The 19,062-nt window shown below is 44.5% G+C and overlaps 1 protein-coding gene across 2 annotated transcripts in view; it reads right to left on the bottom strand.

Annotated features, from left to right (window-relative positions):
* The window catches only part of LOC109895669 (receptor tyrosine-protein kinase erbB-3), a 34,079-nt gene that overhangs the window by 2,311 nt on the left and 12,706 nt on the right, over positions 1-19,062 (bottom strand). Inside the window, exons 3-28 of one of the 2 annotated variants that reach the window (XM_020489557.2) lie at positions 14,398-14,584; positions 13,474-13,599; positions 13,197-13,259; positions 12,949-13,067; positions 12,679-12,820; positions 12,373-12,486; positions 12,119-12,236; positions 10,507-10,580; positions 10,304-10,394; positions 9,950-9,967; positions 9,101-9,318; positions 8,782-8,914; positions 8,578-8,671; positions 8,231-8,385; positions 8,100-8,153; positions 5,144-5,285; positions 4,899-5,018; positions 4,649-4,747; positions 3,222-3,407; positions 2,970-3,125; positions 1,717-1,792; positions 1,442-1,588; positions 1,168-1,265; positions 751-936; positions 456-515; positions 48-318 (exon numbers count right to left, since the gene is read on the bottom strand). In XM_020489557.2, coding sequence (XP_020345146.1) covers positions 48-318; positions 456-515; positions 751-936; positions 1,168-1,265; positions 1,442-1,588; positions 1,717-1,792; positions 2,970-3,125; positions 3,222-3,407; positions 4,649-4,747; positions 4,899-5,018; positions 5,144-5,285; positions 8,100-8,153; positions 8,231-8,385; positions 8,578-8,671; positions 8,782-8,914; positions 9,101-9,318; positions 9,950-9,967; positions 10,304-10,394; positions 10,507-10,580; positions 12,119-12,236; positions 12,373-12,486; positions 12,679-12,820; positions 12,949-13,067; positions 13,197-13,259; positions 13,474-13,599; positions 14,398-14,584 — 3,247 coding nt within the window. The remainder of the gene's footprint in view (positions 1-47; positions 319-455; positions 516-750; positions 937-1,167; positions 1,266-1,441; positions 1,589-1,716; positions 1,793-2,969; positions 3,126-3,221; positions 3,408-4,648; positions 4,748-4,898; positions 5,019-5,143; positions 5,286-8,099; positions 8,154-8,230; positions 8,386-8,577; positions 8,672-8,781; positions 8,915-9,100; positions 9,319-9,949; positions 9,968-10,303; positions 10,395-10,506; positions 10,581-12,118; positions 12,237-12,372; positions 12,487-12,678; positions 12,821-12,948; positions 13,068-13,196; positions 13,260-13,473; positions 13,600-14,397; positions 14,585-19,062) is intronic. The other variant, XM_020489565.2, reaches the window with a different exon arrangement.

Here is a 19,062-nt window from a genome sequence, read left to right as displayed (position 1 = left end):
GCATATTGTGTGATATGTTTGTTTTCGTGATCTATCTATGGTATCACCTCTCTCTGGACTGTCACCCAGTCCGGGGAGCACATATCCGTTTTGGTCCTCCTCCCCCTCTGTGTCAGGGGAGGGGGTCTCAGACAGCACCCCTGACATGCTGTCCCTCTGGGACATGTAGGCACTGTCCTCCCGATGCCGCTTCCTCTGCAGGTTGCCAGCCAAGTCCTCGCTCATCTCCAGCTCCACCAACGTGCCCCGCCCCTCGGAGCTCTCTGACACAGTGCGGGCGGAGTTGAGGCGAGAGCGAGATGCTGGGGACCACACCATCTATATAGAGGAACAGGGGGTATAATGTCAAATGAGTGATCAACTCTATAGGACTGATATAGGCTGGAAGACTTTCAATAATACATGTGTTAGCATGTAAATGTTTTCATGTATCTTTATCATCTCCAGTGATTGACCTGAGAGTTATCCAGTCCTGGGGTCATGGGCAGGTATCCAGCCTGACTGCTGTGAACAGCCTGAGGGGAATACAGGAATGGGACAGGACGGGGTGGGAGTTAGAAAAACAACTTGGTGAACAAAAGGTTGTTTCGATCTGCCCATGTTATATATTGACGACCTGACCAGGACTATAGGATATAACTTGGATTTTCCTGGTCAGGTCACATGGTCTGGAAAAACTCCTGGCCCCATACAGTTTAAAATGTATGCATCGTGTATGCATCGGGAGAGATGCCTTATATGAGCCCTCACCCTGTGGCTTTCCATTCGTGAGAGTCGAGAAAGACTCCTGGCCTGTGACAGATAGAGAGGAGGTGTGGCCATGCCATCCCCTAGCCTCTCCTCATCCTGGTCCTCCAGCCCCGCCTCCATGTGATCCAGCTCTGTAACTCGGTGGTGAGAATCATCTGAGGGAGAGTCCGACGGGCTGCAGTCCCCCTGGTGAACAGAGGAAGATAAAGAAATAAACTTCAATCATCATCATCACTAACAACATCATTATTATCCTCATGAGCTGACATTTGGTGTGGATGAACAAGAGTGTGACTCAGGCAAAGAGTACAGTCTTAGGACAGTATTGATTGGCATTTGGGAGTGGACTCCAAAAAACACATTCTTAGCAAACATTGATTTATATGACTGTCTCCCAGGTGTGGCATTCTATCTTACCTTGATCACAAGGTACCGAGGCGGGTCCCTGGCCATTCTGGTAAACTCATTGGCCAGTTCCTTGAAGGTGGGACGGACATTCTCGTCAATCATCCAGCCTGTAAATGATGATAATGCCACGTGAGTCCCATTTGAAAATATTTTCAGTTGTTTGAACATTCTTTATATACTATACTTTCATAGCAAAACAAATTATTACAATGCAACGTACTCTAACACATTTCACACAGATCTGATAGGTATTGAGGGTGAAGGAGAGAGGGTGGGCACTCACACTTGACCATGACCATGTAAACATCTATGGTACAGATGTGTGGCTGGGAGAGACGCTCGCCCTTCTCCAGCAGGTCAGGCACTTCCTGTGGACGCATCGTTGAGTAGGGCTCCGCCCCGTATGACATCATCTCCCACACTGTCACTCCTGCAAGATGGAGTAATATAATTGACATTCTAAAATCCTGGTAACTCAACATACACATAAGTACTTTCAAGTTACCGTTGATATAAAAGTCTATAAAAAGCACATGAAACATACACACAGTGACTCACCATAGCTCCAGACATCACTTTGATGTGTGTATCTGCGGAACAAGATGCTCTCCAGAGCCATCCATTTGATAGGTGTCTGTGGTGAGAGAGACAAGACAGGGAACTATGTCACCATGAGTTGCACCCAGTTCAAAGCCTGTGGCCACTGGGAAAAAACACCCATTAGGTATTGTTCATGGCAACAATGCAAAACACATAGAGAAACAGGCCACGTATCTAGTCAACATCTCACCTAACCGAAAATACACAGGCCACGTATCTAGTCAACATCTCACCTAACCAAAAATTCACAGGCCACATATCTAGTCAACATCTCACCTAACAGAAAATACACAGGCCACGTATCTAGTCAACATCTCACCTAACAGAAAATACACAGGCCACGTATCTAGTCAACATCTCACCTAACAGAAAATACACAGGCCACGTATCTAGTCAACATCTCACCTAACAGAAAATACACAGGCCACGTATCTAGTCAACATCTCACCTAACCGAAAATACACAGGCCACGTATCTAGTCAACATCTCACCTAACCGAAAATACACAGGCCACGTATCTAGTCAACATCTCACCTAACAGAAAATACACAGGCCATGTATCTAGTCAACATCTCACCTAACAGAAAATACACAGGCCACGTATCTAGTCAACATCTCACCTAACAGAAAATACACAGGCCATGTATCTAGTCAACATCTCACCTAACCGAAAATACACAGGCCACGTATCTAGTCACCATCTCACCTAACAGAAAATACACAGGCCATGTATCTAGTCAACATCTCACCTAACAGAAAATACACAGGCCACGTATCTAGTCAACATCTCACCTAACAGAAAATACACAGGCCACGTATCTAGTCAACATCTCACCTAACAGAAAATACACAGGCCACGTATCTAGTCAACATCTCACCTAACAGAAAATACACAGGCCACGTATCTAGTCAACATCTCACCTAACAGAAAATACACAGGCCACGTATCTAGTCAACATCTCACCTAACAGAAAATACACAGGCCATGTATCTAGTCAACATCTCACCTAACCGAAAATACACAGGCCACGTATCTAGTCAACATCTCACCTAACCGAAAATACACAGGCCACGTATCTAGTCAACATCTCACCTAACAGAAAATACACAGGATGGTTTTTCCAGAAGAAGATAAAGATAAATAGTAGGCTGAGACATTGTCCATGACAAGTTATTCCGGACTATGGGACCTAACCAAGAAGCCAACACACCTTGACCTCATTGTAGAAGTACTTCTTGTCGTCAGGGTATAGCAGGTCTGCGATGCCATAGTCAGAGATCTGGACCATGTAGTCACTTTTCAAGAGAACATTCCTGGCTGCCAGGTTTCTGTGGACCATCCTGTGTTCCTCCAAATAGTACATACCCTGACGGGGGAGAGGACACACACCTCAGTCGCATAAACAATAACATGCACGCATACACAACCACGCACACACACACACACACACACGGTATCTCACCTTGGCAATCTGCACACACCAGTTGAGCAGCCTCTGTGGGTCCAGGCTATCCCTGTAGTGCCTGATGTGCTCCAGTAAGGACCCCTGAGTGCTGAGCTGGGTGACCAGCTGGAGACTTGCACCTGGACAGACGCCTAAGAGCCTGACTATGTACTGGTGGTCCAAGCTACCCATCGCCAACATGTGCTGCAGGGGTTATTAGAAAAATCTGCATTAGTAAACAGAGTCAAGCTAAGTGTTATCAGGTCAGTTCTGATTTGAAGGGGAAGATGTTCTTGAGAATGGGTATGTGAGATATACACCACCGTTCAAAAGTTTGGGGTCACTTAGAAATGTCCTTTTTTAGAGAAAATCACATTTTTTGTCCATTAAAATAACATCAAATTGATCAGAAATACAGTGTAGACATTGTTAATGACTATTGTAGCTGGAAACGGCTGATTTTTAATGGAATATCTACATAGGCGTACAGAGGCCCATTATCAGCAAACATCACTCCTGTGTTCCAATGGCATGTTGTGTGAGCTAATCCAAGTTTATCATTTTAAAAAGGCTAATTGATCATTAGAAAACCCTTTTGCAATTATGTTAGCACAGTTTAAAACTGTTGATCTGATTAAAGAAGCAATAAAACTGGCCTTCTTTAAACTAGTTGAGTATCTGGCGCAACAGCATTTGTGGGTTCAATTACAGGCTCAAAAAGGCAAGATACAAAGAACTTGCTTCTGAAACTCGTCGGTCTATTCTTTTTCGGAGAAATGAAGACTATTCCATGCGAGAAATTGGCAAGAAAATGAAGATCGCGTACAATTCTGTGTACTACTCCCTTCACAGAACAGTGCAAACCGGCCCTAACCAGAATAGAAAGAGGAGTAGAAGGCCCCGGTGCACAACTGAGCAAGAGGACAAGTACATTAGATTGTCCAGTTTGAGAAACAGATGCCTCACAAGTCCTCAACTGGCAGCTTCATTAAATACAGTGAGGGAAAAAAGTATTTGATCCCCTGCTGATTTTGTACGTTTGTCCACTGACAAAGAAATTGTCCGTCTATAATTTTAATGGTAGGTTTATTTGAACATTGAGAGACAGAATAACAACAAAAAAATCCAGAAAAACGCATGTCAAAAATGTTATAAATTGATTTTGTATTTTAATGAGGGAAATAAGTATTTGAGCCCTCTGCAAAACATTTATTTATTTATTTCACCATTATTTAACCAGGTAGGCTAGTTGAGAACAAGTTCTCATTTGCAACTGCGACCTGGCCAAGATAAAGCATAGCAATTCGACACATACAACAACACAGAGTTACACATGGAATAAACAAAACATACAGTCAATAATACAGTAGAACAAAAGAAAACAAAAAGTCTATATACAGTGAGTGCAAATGAGGTTGAACTGTAGTGTATATATATTTTCTTACGTCTGTGATCTCATGGAAGGTCTGCCGCCCCGTTCGATCATGAATAGTCTTTATGGCCACGGGGATCTTCACTGAGTCTCCCTCAGGAATCCAAATGCCCTGAGAAAGGTGGAGGAAAAGACAGAGGTAGAGGGGTTACCTCACAATGAAACAAAGAAAAGGTAAGAAGCACAATTTGGTAAATGGTAGAAAGGTGCAGTGATGATGAAAATAGGGGGTTTAAGAGGCCAACGGTTGATGTTGTAATCACCTTGTGGATGGAGCCAAACACCCCGGTGCCCAGCAGCTTGATCTTACGGAGCTCTCTGACCTTCAGGATCCTCGCATGAACTTTGACCCCCTTCTCACCAGGGTCCAAGGGCTCTAAACTCTACAGACCAACACAAGTGCACACAGTTAATATCAGGACATATCAAGACAATAACACACACAGACAGTGCTATGAAAAAATCCTTATTTTCTCTCTCTCACACACACCCCCTCTCCCCTCCCCACCTCTCCACTCGCCAGGTATCTCCTCATGGCTCTCTTGCGCCGGATGGCAAGACCTCTGCGGTACAGAACACTCATCACAAAGATAGAGATGCCCACTATCACCACTGCCAAAACTCCCAGAACAATGCCTATAATGGGTTGGCTGGAAAGAGACACAGGAAGAGGTATTAGCCAATCAGCAGCTGATATACAGTGCATTCGGAAAGAATTTAAACTCCTTGACTTTTTCCACATTTTGCTATGTTAAAGACTTATTCTAGAGAGTATTATTTAAAAAATTGAGTCAATCTACACACAATACCCCATAATGACAAAGCAATAACAGTTTGATGAAATGTTGGCAAATTCAATTGATTGGACATGATTTGGAAAGGCACACACCGGCCTTTATAAGGTCCCACAGCTGACAGTGCATGTCAGAGCAAAAACCAAGACATGAGGTCAAAGGAATTGTCCGCAGAGCTCCGAGACAGGATTGTGTCGAGGCACAGATATGGGGAAGGGTACCAAACATTTCGGCAGCATTGAAGGTCCCCAAGAACACAATGGCCTCCATAATTCTTAAATGGAAGAAGTTTGGAACCACCAAGACTCTTCCTAGAGCGGGCCACCTGGCCAAAATGAGCAATCAGGGGAGAAGGGCCTTGGTCAGGAAGATGACCAAGACCCCGACGGTCATTCTGACAGAGCTCCAGAGTTCCTCTGTTTAGATGGGAGAACCTTCCAGAAGGAGAACCATCTCTGCAGAACTCCTCCAATCAGGCCTTTATAGTAGAGTGGCCAGACGGAAGCCACTCCTCAGTAAAAGGACTCTCGGAACATGAGAAAAAAGATTCTCTGGTCTGATGAAACCAAGATCAAACTCTTTGGCTTGAATGCCAAGCTTCACGTCTGGAGGAAATCTATCACCATCCCTACGGTGATGAATGGTGGTGGCAGCATCATGCTGTGGGATGTTTTTCAGTGGCAGAGACTGGGAGACTAATCAGGATCAAGGGAAAGATGAACAGAGCAAAGTACAGAGAGAGGTCCTTGAGAAAAACCTGCTCCAGAGCACTCAGGATCTCAGACTGGGGCGAAGGTTCAACTTCCAACAGGACAACAACACTAAGCACACAGCCAAGATAATGCAGGAGGGGCTTTGGGACAAGTCTCTGAATGTCTTTGAGTGGTCCAGCAAGAGCCTGGAATTGAACGTGATCAAACAACTCTGTAGAGACCTTAAAGTAGCTGTGCAGCAACACTCCCCATCCAACCTGACAGAGCTTGAGAGGATTTGCAGCGACGAATGGGAGAAACTCCCCAAATACAGGTGTGCCAAGCTTGTAGCGTCATACCAAAGAAGACTCGAGGATGTAATTGCTGCCAAAGATGCTTCAACAAAGCACTGTGTAAAGGGTCTGAAAACTTACAGTACCAGTCAGAAGTTTGGACACACCTACTCATTCAAGGGTTTTTCTTTATTTTTTACTATTGACTACATTGTAGCCATCAACACTAGGAAATAACACATATGGAATCATGTAGTAACCAAAAAAGTGTAAAACAAATCAAAATATATTTTATATCTGAGATTCTTCAAAGTAGCCACCCTTTGCCTTGATGACAGCTTTGCATACTCTTGGCATTCTCTCAATCAGCTTCATGAGGTAGTCACCTGGAATGCATTTCAATTAACAGGTGTGCCTTGTTTAAAGTTAATTTGTGGAATTTATGTTCTTCTTAATGAATTTGATCCAATCAGTTGTGTTGTGACAAGGTAGGGATGGTATATTTTTGTAAAAGACCAAGTCCATATTATTGCAATAACAGCTCAAATAAGCAAAGACAAACGACAGTCCATCATTACTTGTCATTACATGACATGCAGGTCAGTCAATTGGGAAAATGTCCAGAACTTTGAAAGTTTCTTCATGTGCAGTTGCAAAAACCATCATGATGAAACTGGCTCTTACAAGGATTACCACAGGAAAGGAAGACCCAGAGTTACCTCTGCTGTAGAGGATAAGTTCATTACAGTTACCAGCCTCAGAAATTGCAGCCCAAGTAAATGCTTCACAGAGTTCAAGTGACAGACACATCTCAACATCAACTGCTCAGAGGAGACTGTATGAATCAGCTCTTCAAGGTAGAAACCACTACTAAAGGACACCAATAGGAAGAAGAGACTTGCTTGGGCCAAGATTCACGAGCAATGGACATTAGACCAGTGGACATCTGTTCTTTCGTCTGATGAGTCCAAATTTGAGATATTTGGTTCCAACTGCTATGTCTTTGTGAGATGCAGAGTAGGTGAACGGATGATCTCTGCATGTGCGGTTCCTACCGTGAAGCATGGAGGAGGAGGTGTGATGGTGTGGGGGTGCTGTGCATGTGACACTGTCAGTGATTTATTTAGAATTCAAGGTACACTTAACCAGCATGGCTACCACAGTATTCTGCAGCGATAGTCCCACTAAGCGCAAACCGGATGGGTGGTGTATCATTTGTTTTTCAACAGGACAATGACAAAACACACCTCCAGGCTGTGTAAGGACTATTTGACCAATAAGGAGAGTGATGGAGTGCTGCATCACATGATCTGGCCTCCACATGTCTTCACTATTATTCTAAAATGTAGAAAATAGTTCAAATAAAGAAAAACCCTTGTATGAGCAGGTGTGTCCAAACTTTTGACTGGTACTGTATGTAAATGTGATATTTCAGTTTTTGCTTTGTCGTTATAGTGTTAGATTGATGAGGGGGAAAAACTATTTGATCAATTTTAGATCAAGGCTGTAACGTAACAAAATGTGGAAAAAGTCAAGGGGTCTGAATACTTTCCGAATGCACCGTACAATAATGAAGATTGCTGTGCTCTAGACTAGAGAACACAGAACACACTTTAATTGTCATTACATTGAGGAGATATCAGGTTGTCAGTCACAGGTGGAGAAAAGACAGAGGCTCCACTCACCTAGTGGTTAATCTGGACGAGTCCAAACAGTCCCCAATGCCTGGCCCTGAGCAACTGAAAACACAGAACAGAGAGATATTTAACACGCATGCACACACACACACCTCCCCATTCTCTGACTCGTTTCTCACCCCTGGGTGCAGTTGAGGTGGCAGGGCTCACAGCGTCTCTGCTGGTTGGGGTACTTAAAGATGAGACCCTTCTCCCCCATCACTCCCTCAGGGCATGAGGACACACAGTGGGGACCGTCCCTCAGACTGGCACACACCACACACTTATTAGCTCCCTGCAGAGAGACAGAGAGGGAGAGAGAGGACAATTTCCATGTAACTGTGGTCCAAAATATCCTCCACAAGGTGGCAGTAAAGCTCTACATTTCAGATAGTCCTGAGAATTTTGAGGGACACTTTTCAACTGATCCCTCTGAGTTAATGTCTTTTTATGACACATTGAGAGATATGGTCAGAGGTGTGCATACCGGTCCTGTGCAGGTGAACCGTCCCTCCTGGACCTCACACTCTGAGTGACAGGGCATACATTCGCCCTTTGGACCTGCAAACTCACGCCCCTCCCTGGAGAAAAACAGAGATTGAGATTGAAAAATAGGTTGAAAACATAGTCACACACATTGAGACATACTCTACATTATGATAAAGATACATTGTTTTGACTGACTACTGACCCAGTGAGAAATCTGCACTGATGGACACAGGTTCCTCCTCGGTTGAAGTTCTTACAGGACATACACTGGTCCGGACCAGGACCCCAACACCCCTCCAACGAACACAGTAGGTCACACATGTGCCCCTCCTCAACTACACACACACACACACACACACACACACACACACACACACACACACACACACACACACACACACACACACACACAAACAGACAAATATGGAAAAAACTATTAGTTCTTCACTAGTTTACCTGCCATATTCACTCAATGATTTTGAGATTTCACCCAGTCTCTCTCCTCAGTCCCCCTGTCTCACCACACTGGCTCTGGAGACGATTCTCCTTGACGTCAATGTTCTTCTGGCGGCGCTGTGGGCGGGAGCTGCTGCTGAAGAGGCGTGTCCAGTTGACGGTGTGGTGGTAGCACAGCTTCTTGTTTCCTGTGATGTAGACGCCGCCGTCGTTGATCCTCCGCAGCGAGCGCAGCCCCAGAGATGTCAGGGACGGGATGCGCATCACCAGCAGGGAGTAGCCCCTGAACAAGAGGGAGGAGTCAATAACATAGGAGGAGGAAGATAAGCAGGGCAGAGGGGTAGAGAGGCAGTGGGAGAGTGGGTCAAAGGTGAGGGAGCAGGGAGAGAAGAACCATCAGGGTGGTGGGAATGGAGGACACTTCAGACAAAATATGTACAAATGTATACTTTAGCTGGGAACATCAAGTCAGGACAGATAAAAAAAAATGAATCGCACATTCGTCATTGCTGCTCCCAAACACTAATTGTCTACCAGCAGACAGAAAATGTGTATGTTGCTATGTAGGGAATGTATATGTCCTTGTCTTTGAGATTAGTTTGATCAATACCACCTATTCACCCAGTGATTCCCAGTACCCAACTCTTCACTTATACGTAGAAGTGTGTATGGTCATATGGTATGATCAAGTTCAAAGTACAATCATGAGGATAGTGGTTACCTTATACCTCAACACAAATCCCTCACCCACCACCACCAACTGAGACACTTCTCATACAGTTCAAGACTCAACACATAACCAATTCTGAGTAAAATGTTGCTTAGCATAGTCACAGGTGATAAGGAGGAAATTGTGTAAGTATGATGCCATACCAGGAAGATTAGTAAAACAGCTGTCACAAACACTACTGTACCTTTTAGAGCGCCCTCCTCTGATGGGACAAACAAGACAGAAGAGACAGAGAGACAGAAGATACAGAAGAGACAAGAGACAGAGACAGAAGAGACAGAAGAGACAGAGAGGAGAACAGAGTAGAGAATGAGAAAAAGGGTGAAAGAGGATGAGAGAAAGTGGTGACAAGACACACAAGACACAACAGGTCAGTCTATGCATGCATGTCTACAATGCAGTTGAACACAGATGGAAATGGTGATGGGTTCAGTGTACACATACTGTAGAATGTGAACAAGATATGTCTTTAGTGCAGAGAGACAGAGACACAAGTATAACGTCAGACAGTGAGGGAGACAGACAGACAGATCGTCACCTGTAAAGGGTTCTTCCTTGTATGGTTGTCAAGTTGGAGAACACTGACAGGTCTGTCAGAGTTTCCGGCCATGACTGGATACTCAGAATGTCTGGCAACCGGAGAAGGTGTGTTACAAACACAGAACACCATACAAACACACCACTAAACTGACACATGCACTTGAAACTTCAACACACACACACATTCATACACACACATACCTGTGATCTCTCGCACAGTTCTGAAGATCTTCAGTTTCTCTGGATCTAAAGCTGTGATGTTGTTGTAGGGATCACTGTGTGTAGAAGATCAACCAACAGAGAAGTAGTGAGGACCAACGAAAAGGGAACAAATTGACATTACTGTGTCATTTTGAATATACAGATGTAGGATCTTCATTTGAGACAGTTTGCTACAGCAGGAAAACGAGCCTGCAGAAACAGGACTTGTGAATTATTATCTGGATTATAATTAATGGAATTTTTTTGTAGGGGATGATACATTTTTCATTAGGGCAAATCAAGTCTGACATTTTAAAGTGGAAATGAGAAACCTTAGAATATTTTTAAACCTTGAATAGACTACAAGTTTGCATTTCGTACTGTGCAGGAAAATTCTCAGAAACAAATCTTAATCAAATTAAGATCCTACATCTGTACATTGAGTGTATAAAAAATTAGGAACAACTGCTCTTTATTTAATAGACTGACCAGGTGAATCCAGGTGAACGTTAGGATCCTTTATTGATGCCACATGTTAAATTCCCTTCAATCAGTGTAGATGAAGGGAGGAGACAGGTTAAAGATGGATTTTAAGCCTTGAGACAATTAAGACATGGATGATGTGTGTGCCATTCAGAGGGTGAATCAGCAAAACAAAATATTGAAGTGCCTTTGAATGGGTTATGGTAGTAGGTGCCAGGCGCACCGGTTGAGTGTGTTGAGAACTGCAATGCTGGTGTTAGATGTGCCACTAGAGATTCTGGGTTTGAGTCCAGGCTCTGTCACAACCGGCTGCGACCAGGATACCCATTGGGCGGCACACAATTGCCCCAGCGTCATCCGACTTAGGGGAGGGTTTGGCCGGCAGGGTTGTCCTGGTCCCATCGCGCACTAGCGACTCCTGCGGCGGACCGGGCGCAGTGCACGCTGACACGGTTGCCATGCACGGCCTGGTGTACAGTGTTTCATCTGACACATTGGTGCGGCTGGCTTCCGGGTTAAGTGGGCATTGGTTGGATTGCGCTTCTGAGGACGCATGGCTCTCGACCTTCATCTTTCCCACGTCTGTACGGGAGTTGCAGCGATGAGACAAGACTGTAACTACCAACTGGATACCACGAAATTAGGGAGAAAAAGGGGTAAAAGTAATAAAATAAAATAAAAAAATATATATATAAAAATTACATTTTAAAAAGAACTGCTGGGTTTTTCACACTCAACAGTTTCCTATGTCAGTTTCCCATATCAAGAATGGTCCACCACTCAAAGAGCATCCAGCCAACTTGATACAACTGTGGGAAGCATTGGAGTCAACATGCATCCCTTCGACCCCTTATAGAGTCCATGCCTCGACAAATTGAGGCTGTTCTGAAGGAAAAGGGGGGTGCAACTCAATATTAGGAAGGTGTCAATTGTTGAAGGTATTTAAAAAAGAAAATGTATTTAATAGAGAGAGATAGAGGTGAAAGGTAGGGGAGAGAGTGCTGAAAGCATATTGGGCCAGATTGGAAACTATACTGGCAGTGGTACATGTGCTCCAGCTGCAGTGTCTTAGATCATTAAACCACCTCAGGTCATGCCATTTTGATAGGACATTGCAACTGTCACTCACCCTTTGATCCCGGTGACCAGAAAGTGCAGGCTGCCCTGGATCTTGGTGCAGTTGATGAAACTGTCAATGTTCTGAGAGTCCACTGTCTGTCTAGAGGCTGTGCCTGTTCCTTGACAAGCTATAGAGGAAAGGAAATAATTAATAAAGCCAAAGTTTCACTACATGAGTGAAAAGGACAGGTTGCTGGAGTAGAGGACACTACAGATCTGTGATATTTGATGGGTGTACAGTATGTGTGGACACTGGACAGGTACCTTTGGGACAGAGGCCTCCACAGGGCTCACACCTCTTCACTCCTTTCTTCTCCACCTCTGTCTTATAAGGGGGGCAGCTGCTCACACACGAGCTCCCGTCCACCACAAAATTAGCTGTGGAGGAATGAGAGACAGAGAAAGAGTGGGGCAGAGGGTCAGACAATCATTAGAATCCATAGGAAAATACACAGGGAGATTGGACCTTGCTAGAAATTGATAGATTGAATGTAGTCATGATGGTCATGATTAGGACCAGGAGTTGACTGGTGAGGTGTAGTGGATAGAGCATGCTGTGTGTGGACTCACTGGGGCACTGGGCCACGCAAATGGAGCCGTACTGGTACTTGGCGCTGGGGTTGGGCTCCAGTTTGAAGGTGTGCTTGTTGTAGATGAGGGTCTGGGGACACTGCGGCACACAGGAGCCTGAGTTGTTGAAGTTGCGGCAGGCCTGGACAGAGAAAATATAGTTATGCATTGCTTAGTAGTATAGGTTTAACCTATTCATTTCTATTAAATGACTATCCCAACTTCTGGTAACACTTCTTTGCAGTATGCTTGTGTGTACAGAAAACTCACAAAGCAGTCTGTGTCCAGGGGTCCGGTGCAGCCTCCTGCACACTCCATATGACAGCACTCACTAGGACTCCTCCCAAAGCAGCGGCCATTACACTGAGGGGCACACACTGTCTTCGTCACTGAGGGGGGGAGAGAGAGAGAGACAGAGAGAGAGAGAACACTTTGAGCCAAGCGATCTGACTGAGCTGGGTTGTATGTGACAGAGGGGTTATCTAGTGTTGCAAGACAATGAGAAGCAGGTGACTAACAGATCTGGCAGGTGTCATTCCTGGACCCCCAACATGGACCTGGGCATGCCTCATCACATGGCTCTGAAAAACAACATGTCAGAAATGAAATATACAAGAACACAGATCCTAACCATTTAACTTAAAAGTTATCCGTACTGTAGCTGTCCCACCACTAATCTGAATACATAAACATGACAATTGACTTCTGCGAGTCCTACCATGTACCTCCCACTGTACTCAAACTAATTTCAAACAAATGTATTCATAAAGCCCTTCTGAGCTGGGTTGTACTCACGTTCAGGCCCGTTCTCGTTGATGATGACCTCAGAGGCTCCATCCTTCACTATGTCCAGCCAGTTCACCTGAGGGGTGTAGCTCAGGAACTTATTCTGAATGATCTGCACCCCTCCCTCCAGGATTTCTGTGGAACACACACACACACACACACACACACACACACACACACACACACACACACACACACACACACACACACACACACACACACACACACACACACAAAGGAGGACAAACAATTTGTTTACTGTTTCTAGTCAAGATAATTGGCATAACAGGCTAGAACCCATTGGTGAGTAACCACATCAAAACTGACACAAGTCTGTATTTCTCTCTCACCCTATAGTGTCTCCTCTCATCTCTCATGTTACACTGACAGTTGGGTACATAGTAAAGGGCATTTCAACAGGGGCTTCCAATAAAGACATCTACTCATATTGTACCTGACACACACACACACACACACACACACACACACACACACACACACAAACAAACAAACCTCCTTAAACCCTACTGTACTGTATCCATGCCAACAAGGGGTGTGGTTGTACTATGTGGGTGTGGGAGTGCCAACAGTAACATGCAAGCTGCCTAGCAGGCTCTCTTTTCTTTATGTCCAGCCTCCCACGCGCAGCCATACTACAACTCTAGAGAGGGAGGGTTGTAGTAACATGCCTGCCATTTGTCACTGACACTTTGATGGGACAGGAGCCTAAAAGTTAACTACTGAAGTTGGCATGGTAGTTGACATGTGGACCATGATCACCATATTGTTTTTCATGATGATGATGTGTATCACTTAAAGGCTTATCTTCATCTCCATTAACATGTTTTTGAATGTGTGTGTGTGTGTGTGCGTGTGCGTGTGTGTGTGTGCCTTTGTGCGTGAGTTTGTGCGTGCGTGCATGCATGCGTGTACCTGTGAGGTGTGTGAGGCCCAGCTCCTCCAGTCCGTGTTGGCCGTCCTTCTGGTAGTTGACGAGGACAGCCAAAGCAAAGCGCTCCTCGAACAGAGTGGTGCCTCTGATGATACGGAGCTGGTCCAGCGGCAGCCGACTGAACTGGTTAATGGCTATGAGGATGTAGCCTGTCACTTCTCTGATAGACTACAGGGGAGGAGAGAGGTCAGGGAAGAGGGAAAGAGTCAACAAAAAAGTTTTACTCCAAAGTGCAGATGGAATGAGGATACGGCTATGTTTCTCATTGTTTATCTTGGAGGGCTGCACACAGCAAATTAGCCAGTGATGATTTTACAGTATAACATTTCAGCAGTTCAGCAGTTGAATTCACTCTGTAAGAGTGAAATTAACACTCAGTGGTGTAACATTTTCCCCAGTGTTGGTGTTAATAATTAATAACCAGAGTTATTGTTTTACACTTGAAGAGAAAACAGTCCCATCAAGACAATGCTCATCATTATCACATTTCCCAGCATGCTGTAGGTAGATTTTTTAGGATTGTTTTCAATCTGTAGTGGCCTGTAAACCAGGAGTTTTCTAACATGACTGCATTAGGTTAAAACTAGGCCATCAAAGTAAGGCCTTATTGTGATGAAGTTTAATTTTAATGATGGCATTCACCTAGGTACTCACTTGTTGAAAGCTTGGTGAAAGACAAAGTCTTGTAAAAGGAAATAATTCAATAACTATGTCTCTGTTACTAACAAATACAGTCATGGGTGGTAACTCTACAATTTACTCGTAAAGAAAAGGCACCCTGGGAAATATGCAAATTAGACTTTACACAATACAGTCTTAAAACAGCATCCAAAAAAGTATTTACTGTAACACTACAGATGTTAATTTCTTACACTGAGAAAGTGTAACAGCGTCAGCACTAAGCAAAGTGAGTCCAGTTTACATATAATCAAGTGTATGTTTATATGACTCATATGTTCACTGAAAATAGTATACATTTGACACTTTTAGAGTTAAATGTACACCATTGATTTTGCTGTGCAGTGTGAGCAGGCATTTGTTACCTGATTCAATTTAATCAACTATTCATCAAGACCTTGATTTGCTGAATCAGGTGTGTTAGAACTGGGCTGGGACAGAAGCCTGCACACAAGTAGCCCTCCAGTACGTGGAGTGAAGAACATATATGTAGTGGATAATGTACCTTAATTCAAGACTATTTACTGTAAATACTAAGATGCTACATTGACTTTGACATAACACAACATCCTCTTCTCACTTCTCATCAACAGTTACCATGAGAGCGGTAACATTAGCTAATCACAGTACCATGACAGTTAAACTAGTTATGGGTAACTAACTGGTTACCATGGCTGTGTGATCAGTTACCATGGCCGCACCACAGTGTGGAGGAGACCAAGCAGGGCCGGCTCTAGCCTTTTGTGGGCATAAGCAAAATTTGGTTGGGGGCCCAGCCACCAAGTAGGCAAAAAAATCTAGATGCCCCCATCTTGACATCGGAGAGAAAATTTTAATTTGAAAGTGCATTTCCTGCAATTCTACACATTTTGCAGTGGCGTGTAGAGAACATGTTTCAGTTTTAAAGCAAGTTTTCTCCAGTTATAGACATTTTGCCATGGGGTGAACATTTTTGCAACTTTTATAGCAAATTTCCTGCAATTCTACATATTTTGCCATGGGCATGATTACCACAAGTTTACATAACTGGCTAGACAAATTTACCAATCTAAGACTTAGTTAGCTGATATGGCTAATTGAGTGACTATGAATGGTTTGAATCCCTGAGCCGACTAGGTGAAAAATCTGCCGATGTGCCCTTGAGCAAGGTAATTAACCTTAATTGCTCCTGTAAGTCACTCTGGTTAAGAGTGTCTGCTTAATGACTGAAATGTTAAAATAGAAACTGCTGATGCACAACCAAACATGAAGATGGCACCGAAGAACACGGCTGACATTTTACATTCTCCCAACCAATTGTGCTATTTGTTAGTTTTTTTGCGTTTTGTGTAACTTATTTTTTTAAACTTATTGTGTACATAATATTACTGCTACCGTCTTTTATGACCGAAAATAACTTCTGGACATCAGCGATTACTCACTGCGGACTGGAAGAAACTTTTTCCTTTAACAAGTCGGACAAGAAGGATATCCTGCTTTCACTGGATCAGGCCCAAATCCCGCCTTTTGCGGGAAGAAAAAACGCAGGAAAAGGGTCCGCAAATCGGGCAGCCTTCTGAGAATCCATAGGCGAGCGAGTAAACTCCCACTGCCATCCGTTCTTCTTGCTAACGTGCAATCATTGGAAAATAAAACTGATGACCTACGATTAAGATTATTCTACCAACGGGACATTAAAAACTGTAACATCTTATGTTTCACCGAGACATTGCTGAACGACGATACGGACAATATAGAGCAAGCGGAATTTTCCATACACCGGCAGAACAGAGACGATACCTCTGGTAAGACGAGGGGTGGAAGTGTGTGTCTATTTGTCAATAACAGCTGGTGCCCGATGTCTAATATTAAAGAAGTCTTGAGGTATTGCTCGCCTGAGGTAGAGTATCTTATGAAAAGCTGTAGACCACACTATCCACCAAGAGAGTTATCATCTATATTAATCGTAGCAATCTATTTACCACCACAGAACGAAGCTGGCACTAAGACCGCTCTCAACCAACTCCATAAGGCCATAAGCAAAGAAGAAAATGCTCACCCAGAAGCGGCACTCCTAGTGGCCGGGGACTTTAATGCAGGGAAACTTAAATCAGTTTTACCAAATTCTAACCAACATGTCACATGAGCAATCAGAAAAAAACTATTCCTAGACTACCTTTACTCCACACACAGAGATGCATAGAAAGCTATCCCCCACCCTCCATTTGGCAAATCTGACCATAATTCTATCCTCTTGATTCCTGCTTACAAGCTAAAACTAAAGCAGGAAGTACCAGTGACTCGCTCAATACGGAAGTGGTCAGATGACGAGGCTGCTATACTACAGGTCTGTTTTGCTAGCACAGACTGGAATAGGTTCCAGGATTCATCCAATGGCATTGAGGAGTACACCACCTCAGTTATCGGCTTCATCAACAAGTGCATCGACGACGTCGTCCCCACAGTGACGGTACGTACATATCCCAACCAGAATCCATGGATTACAGGCAACATCCGCATCGAGCTAAAGGCTAGAGCTGCCGCTTTCAAGGAGCGGGAGACAAATCCGGACGCTTATAAGAAATCCCATTATGGCCTCAGACGAACCATCAAACAAGCAAAGCGTCAATACAGAATTAAGATTGAATCCTACTACACCGGCTCTGACACTCGTCGGATCTGGCAGGGCTTGAAAACTATTACGGACTACAAAGGGAAACCCAGACGCGAGCCTACCAGACGAGCTAAATGCCTTTTATGCTCGCTTCAAGGCAAGCAACACTGAAGCATGCAGAAGAGCACCAGCTGTTCTGGATGACTGTGTGATAACGCTCTCGGTAGCCGATGTGAACAAAAGCTTTAAACAGGTCAACATTCACAAAGTCGCTAGGCCAGACAGATTACCAGGACGTGTAGTCAAAGCATGAGCGGACCAACTGTCAAGTGTCTTCACTGACATTTTCAACCTCTCCCTGACCGAGTCTGTAATACCTACATATTTCAAGCAGACCACCATAGTCCCTGAGCCAATGGAAGTGAAGGTAACCTTCCTAAATGATTACCGCTCTGTGGCACTCACATCGGTAGCCATGAAGTGCTTTGAAAGGCTGGTCATGGCTCACATCAACAGCATCCTCACAGATACTCTAGATTCACTCCAATTCGCATACCGCCCCAACAGATCCATAGATGACGCAATCTCATTCGCTCTCCACGCTGCCCTTTCCCACCTGTACAAAAGGAACACCTATGTGAGAATGCTGTTCATTGGCTACAGCTCAGCATTCAACACCATAGTGCCAACGAAGCTCATCACTAAGCTACGGACTCTGGGACTAAACACTTCCCTCTGCAACTGTGTCCTGGACTTCCTGATGGGCCGCTTCCAGGAGGTAAGAGTAGGCAACAACACGTCTGCCACTCTGATCCTTAACACTGCTCAGGGGTGTGTACTTAGTCCCCTCCTGTACTCCCTGTTCACCCACGACTGCGTGGTCAAACATGACTCCAACACATCATTAAGTTTGCTGACAACACAACAGTGGTAGGCCTGATTACTGACAACGATGAGACGGCCTATAGGGGGAGGTCAGATAACTGGCAGTGTGGTGCCAGGACTACAACCTCTCCCTCAGTGTGAGCAAGACAAAGGAGCTGATCGTGGACTACAGGAAAAGGCAGGCCGAACAGGCCCCCATTAACATCGACGGGGCTGTAGTGGAGCGGGTCGAGAGTTTCAAGTTCCTTGGTGTCCACATCAGCAACAAACTATCATGGTTCAAACATACCAAGACAGTCGTGAAGAGGGCACAACAAAACCTTTTCCCCCTTAGGAGACTGAAAAGATTTGGCATGGGTCCCCAGATCCTCAAAAGGTTCTACAGCTGCACCATAGAGAGCATCCTGACCGTTTGCATCACCGCCTGGTATGGCAACTGCTCGGCCTCTGACCATAAGGCGCTACAGAGGGTAGTGCGAATGGCCCAGTA

Source organism: Oncorhynchus kisutch, linkage group LG1 (genome assembly GCF_002021735.2).
Source record: "Oncorhynchus kisutch isolate 150728-3 linkage group LG1, Okis_V2, whole genome shotgun sequence".
Taxonomy (NCBI): Eukaryota; Metazoa; Chordata; class Actinopteri; order Salmoniformes; family Salmonidae; genus Oncorhynchus; species Oncorhynchus kisutch.
This window is presented reverse-complemented; position numbering and strand designations above follow the sequence as displayed.